Raw genomic sequence first — 6,456 nt, forward strand, 5'->3', positions numbered from 1 at the left:
CTGGGATTTCAAGACGGAAAAAACCTTTTCGATCGGGTTGAAGTCGGGCGAGTAGGGTGGCAGGTATCAACGATGCAACTATTACGCTAATTGTAATTAGCGCCTCTAAAAAAGTAGCGTAGTGCTGGCTGCTAATAATCTGGCCAGTTAGCAATAGCGGTAGCGCTCCAGCGCTACATATAGCGCGTAGCGTAGCGAAAACCCCGCTACATGATTTCCCCCCCCCATGTAGTTTAACGTTTTCAAACCGCTAACGCTAAAAATAACTGTAGTTTAGCGCCAAAGCCGCTACATCCGCTAAAAGCAGCGCTACATGCAAGTTTAGCGGGATGAACGCTAAATATTAAATCTAGCGCAGTAACTAGCCCAAGAATAGCGTACTACATAATGATTAGCGGACCTAGCGCACAGCCCGCTACATATTTACTGTAGCGCAGCAAATCAAATGAGACTCCGGTCTCGGGTATTCACAGCACAGTAAAGTTTAACCTAGTTGATTGTGGTATGATACCACTGTGGTTCTTCTCTCCGCTTTGATTGATCACTCCTTTCCCCTCAGGCTCCGGCCATGACTTCCAACCGCCAGTCAACCCCACCAAACCAGGGAGAACCCCCAACAGGCCCCCGCCAATCTTCCCGGCTTCGAACTCCTCTGGCCCGCCCTGGATTTGTCCCAACTCACACTGATTCACGAAGGACCCTTGTAGTCAATTCAGTGCCAACCACTGGAAGCGAACCCATTGTCAGTCATCCTAAAAACCCGCGCAAGGACAAAAATCAGCCTGAATCTCAGGCTGCAGGAGCCACATCATTGACATCAGGCACTGTGAGTTTTTTCTTAGTCCGTTTGTTCTCTTGTATGGTTCAAACATCTATGATCTAATTACTATTCGAATCTCTCTCAATTAGGCTGGACCCAATGAATTCAACATTATCCAAGATTCCGATGACAAGAACGAAAAGGCGAACAAGCGCGGAAAGAACATCAAAGGTGGATTCGATCACCCAAAGAAATTTTTCTTTGAAGGTTCCACTGCCGAAGGACAGGTGAGCAGAGTCCAAGATTTCAATATCTTTGTTATTGTTCTTCACTGATCCATCCTCACCTACTCTTCAGGAAAATGGTCTTACCTATAAATGTCGATGGTGTCCGAAGTCAGTCCGAACACCACTTTCCACCAGTTCAAACCTCAAGACCCATCGTGATGGCTCGATAAATGCGTCCGGAACTCACAAGGGTTGTCCTGGACGAGCGAAGGCAATAGCCGATGGCGCCAAACTACCGCCAAGTGCTGAGGAATCCGTTGCCCAAACTAAAAAGGAAAAAGATTCTGGGACTCTGACGGCTTACATTCAGAAAGGACGATTTGACATCAAGACCTTGAATAAAATCGTCTTGTTCTGGATGATTCGTCAGTCACTCCCTTGGACTCGCATCAATGATTTTTTCCTTGGAGTAGCGTTTGATTACAGCAATGCAACTGCCGAGCTCTATTCTCGGACTTGGGCTTCTGTCTCTGCTCGGAAGCTTTACCTGAACCTACAGTCAACAATGCTAAAGGATATCAAGGTGAGTTTAATCTATTGGAATTTTTGGCAACAATTAAACTGTGACTAATGGATCTATTTCAGGACTCTGGTTCGAAGATCAGCCTGGTAGCCGATGTGTGGACCACAAAAGGTAACCACAAAGCTTTCATAGGCATTTCAGTTTGCTATATAAACAGGGACTGGCAGTACGTCTTGCAACATTTGTCGATGAAATACATATCGTGGCACCATAATGGAAAGTATTTAGCTCTGCCTTTTGCAAATGTCCTGATCAAAAACGGGCTACATGACAAGATAAGTTTTATTGCTTCTTATTATTTTTTATGCTCGCTTATTTGGGCTAATCTTTTTCTTATCTTATCTACATCCATTCCTTGACCACAGATTCAGGAAGCAATAATTTTACCATGGTCAAGGAAATGGCTCAGATTATACGTGGAAAAAATGGCGATTTCGAGCACTATCTAGACTATCACCCTCGATGCTTCTGTCATGTACTCGCCTTGATCTTAGGAGCCGGGCTCAAGAGTATCAAACTCCAGAAGCAATTTCAAGACCCATCATCGACAACAAAACCCGACTTTTTCCCTATGCTTGATACTATTGAAGAACTCGACGAAGATGCTGCTGAAGACGAGCAATCAGTTGAAGGCACCAATGAGATACAGGAGGTCGACGAATGTGATGATTGCGGCGAAGTGGATCCTGATGATGCGTCAATCGGCTCCGATTGCGATCTTTCCGATGTCAATCAAGGCCAAGCTTGCATGGAAGGATCTATCGTGGATGGTTTTGGTCATACATTGGTCAAAGTGTGTTAATTTCAGCGGAATATTCTGTTCTTTTACACTTGCTGATCAAAAAAATCCAGGTGGATTATATCAGTCGCCGAATCTGCTCGTCAGCAGCCAAACGGGCCGAATTCAATCATCTTGCTCAGAAGATGCGCTACAAAGGTCCACAATTGATCCCTGGATATGGAATACGCTGGAATGTGGCATACGACAGTTGGACACGAGCTTACTCCGCCCAAAAGGTTATCGTCCAACTCCTCAGTGACGAGTCCGACAAGTACGCCGGAAATTCAGCTGCAGGCCATTACTTCAAAGGTTACGAAGTCACAAACAAGGAATGGGAAGACTTGAACTCCCTCAACCAAATTCTAGAGGTATGCGAGCTCTCTCATTTTATTTCCGGTCCAAAATGATCTCTCAGCTAAACAACAGTTAATCTGATAGGAGTTTCTGGTGATAACATTGCGTATGGAAGGGGATGGTCCTTCCTCCTCAATGGTGTTGTACGAATACACCAGACTCATTGGCTTGTTGGAGGCAAGGAAGAAGTCACCCGAATTTGCTGCCTTCGGCAACATGTTTGATCCGATGATCAAAGTTGCAAACAAGTATCTCGAACTCGCCTTGCGTTGCAATGCAATTCTACTTGCAAAAATGCTTCACCCTGCCTGGAGGCTGTCTCTGATCAAAGACAAGTTTCCCGAATATTCCGAAATCGCCGAAGGACTTCTTGATGATGCGTTCCAAGCTAAACTCAAAGCTCATCAAAAACTTCACCCACCAGTAGCAGCTGACGAAATAAATGATGAGGAATCAGAAAATGACGAATTCAATTACTACCCAACAAAGTCCGGTGCTTCACAGGAGGATGGCGAGCTTAAAAAGTACAAAGAAGGAGTCTGGCCACTCGGTAGGAAGTCTGATCCACTCTTGTGGTGGAAGGTACGTGACAATAGCAACCTTTCATAATTCTCCAACCAAGTTTGCTGATACAACACATTGGTTCAGGCTCATGCATCCGAATTCCCCCAACTCTTGCTGGTTGCCCGTGACGTTTTGGCCTGCGCAGGAAGCTCGGCCAGTGTAGAACGAACATTCTCAGCAGCAGCCGACATATGTTCGCCTGTTCGTAATAGGTTGGCCGCTACAACCATCGAGCGGTGTGTCAGTAGCCATCTGTGGTTGCGATCCGGAATCAAAGCCGGTGGTGAGTTTGCCGATGCACAGGCTGTGATTGATACAGCCAGATCAAATAAGAAATTTGCCTCTCACGTTGCCAAGTTAGAGGACGACCTGAAGGGCCTCAAGATCAGAAATGTGGGATCCAAGAATAAGTGACCCGAGCTTCCAATCTATAGTATTGAACTTCACACTCTGCTTATCATGCTCAATATAAGAATCCATGCGCTAGACTACTATTTCTTTTTTATCCTACTATTTCTTCAAGACCACAAATACTATCATACACGAGTCGCAAATATTATCATGCACGAGTCACCAATACTATCATACACGAGTCGGAGTCACAAATACTATCATACAAGAGTCTGTTTCTGTTTTATGCTTGAAATTTAAAGTCTAGATCTCAAATACTGCTACATTTACCGCTAACATAGCAACATGAGCCCGCTAATATAGCGGCTAATTAGCGATACTGAGCCCGCTAATATAGCAACTAATTAGCGATAATGGGCGCTAAACAATTGCTAAATTAGCGGATATGCGCTAAAAGTAGCTGAAGCGTAGCGATCAGCCGCTACAAACCGCTACTTTCTAGCGATTAAAATCTTCAGATTTTTCTTGAGATAGCAGTTAGCGTTAAATGTAATACGCCGGCGCTACATTTTAGTTTAGCGTAGCGGCGCTAAAAAACCCGCTAAATTAGCGTATTACACGCTATCCGTAGCGTAATAGTTGCATCGTTGCAGGTATATTAACTAGATGTCCACCACCTCGCATATTTCCGCAATGCGGCCCCCGTGGTGGATCCGCGCATTGTCCATGACTAGTATGCTGTTTCGACCGGGGAAGGGATTCATTTCAGGGACCTGGACATAAGAGTCAGCGCTGCCCTGCCACGTAACAAGCCAGGCGGGGGGGACACACCAATACCTCCTCGATAAAATACTCCATATCCAAGCAATGCATTTTCCCCTCCTGCGCGATGCTGCAGAGTAAACCGTCCAATGAAACGGCAGGCAGCACCGAGATCCTGCTTGATCGGAGAGGCTTGGGAATTCGGGCTGTGCGGCGCCCGCGTAGTGCCCACGCGCGATCACGACTGTGGGTGCCCAGGGACACCCCACATTCATCTGCAGGCCGGGATCAGTTCTCGTGAGCTTGATAATCAGGATAGCTGGACTACGGAGAAGACTTACCAACAAATATGAGGTATTCAGGTGGGAATACCCCAATGTGGTCGGTATAAGCCGCCTGCTGATCTTCACTTTGGGCTGGATGGACTGTTCGCGCGACTTTCTTGGTCATGAGGAGCCGCTCCCGCAATTCATCTCGGATGGTAGTTAGAGGGTGGCGAGTCCCGGTCATAGATTGTATGTGCGTCTGTATCTCGTCCAGGTAGAGGGTTGGCTCAGCAGCAAGTGCTGTGAAGCCCCCCTCGACATCGGGGCTCCACACGAAGAGTCATGGGATAACGTAACCCCCCGCGCATCGTATACTTAGCCTGAGCTGCTGCTTCCCTAGTCCGGCAGAGAGTCTCTCCTCTCTCCCGGCTAGGTAAGCATTGTTTTCATTCTTCTCTTCTCTTTTCCTTCTCGTCGCCTGTTGGTGTATTTAGACTAATAGAGAGAGTCTCTCCTCTCTCCCGGCTAGCCTCTGCAATCAATCCCCCGACAGTTTGGACCTAGACATCCTTAGACGGCCTACCAGCCGATCTCTGTGCCTTTTCATCCATCTCATCAGTGAGGGTCCATTGGACCCTTACAAGTGCATCGAGAACAAAATCTGCCTCCTCCCGAGAGAAAGCCAAGGGGCGACCACAATCCTTGTAGAGAGCGGGGTCTCTGACCACGTCTCGGGTACGGCGGTACAAGTTGTTCCAGCGACAAAGCGAATCATATGAGACTGGATGCATGATCGTATCGTTTATTTCATCAAGTGAAAAACCCCGCAGGTGGAGTTTAACCACTATAAACTTGACATCGCGGTGGTACCGTACAAAAACCATGAGGCCTGCCATGACCGAATGGATTCAGATTAAACACGGGAACGGAAGATAAAGAGAGAATGACTCACCGGGGCTAAGCGGGTTTGATTCTGCGACGTCTGTGGGAGTCAGGAGGATGAGGTGAGTGGTCACGTGAGTCAGTCAGCAGGTGGGGAATGGTGAAAGGGACGAACAAAGGGACAAACAACCGGTTGAATAGTTGTCGGCCGCCGGGAGCCGAATGCTGGAGGAGAAAAAAGTCGGCTGGGTGGGAGGGGGGGCGGCCGGTTTGTGGTTGGGTCCTATTGGAGGGGGGTGGGCTGGATCGGGGGCCATGGCTGAGGGGGGGAGGTGTCAGGAAGTATGCAGAAGAAAGGAAGAATCGGAAGGTCATACAGCCCCCAGCTGGGCAGGGGGCTGAAATGTGAAACCGTGTTGGTTGGATTTTCAGCCACACGGAAAAGCAAGCTTTTTCGCGTTAGCTGTATGATAAACAAGCTTGAGGATCCGCGACCAGAGTTCTCTAAACCTAACACATCAATCACCGTCGTGTGACATCCCTTCTTTATTGTCACAACATTGTGCTGAATGCCTTCCGCCTTGAGGTAATTGCCAAGAGTTCTGTTGACGAACTCTCCTCCGCCGTCGGATATGATTTTCTTCAAGGAAAATCCTGTCTGTTTCTCAAAGAACACCTTGTGGTCGAGTATAGCTGCAGTTGTTAGAATTAAAAGAACTAAGAGCAAGATTTTATTTCAATGATGCTGTGACGTTTATAGAATCATGATGAAGACAAAACAGGATTGAAGTATCGGCTCTTACCTAAGAGCAAGGGTATTGACACTAAAGGAGGTTATAAGAATGTAGCGCGGAGCACTGAAGCTTTATGGGTTGATGAGAGAAAATAAGCGAGAGAGCTAGGACAGGGCCAATGAATGAGAGACA

General features: G+C 47.1%; 1 protein-coding gene across 1 annotated transcript; it reads left to right on the plus strand.

Moving 5' to 3' along the window:
- Positions 1-568: 568 nt before the first annotated feature.
- PtA15_11A197 (uncharacterized protein) lies at positions 569-2,372 on the plus strand (the record flags this gene model as incomplete). The annotated part of the gene is made up of 3 exons (XM_053161080.1): positions 569-826; positions 910-1,047; positions 2,094-2,372. 3 exons carry the CDS (start codon positions 569-571, stop codon positions 2,370-2,372), a joined length of 675 nt encoding a protein of 224 aa, XP_053025063.1.
- Positions 2,373-6,456: the final 4,084 nt, after the last annotated feature.

The sequence above is a fragment of the Puccinia triticina genome, chromosome 11A (assembly GCF_026914185.1).
Source record: "Puccinia triticina chromosome 11A, complete sequence".
In the NCBI taxonomy this organism is placed as follows: Eukaryota; Fungi; Basidiomycota; class Pucciniomycetes; order Pucciniales; family Pucciniaceae; genus Puccinia; species Puccinia triticina.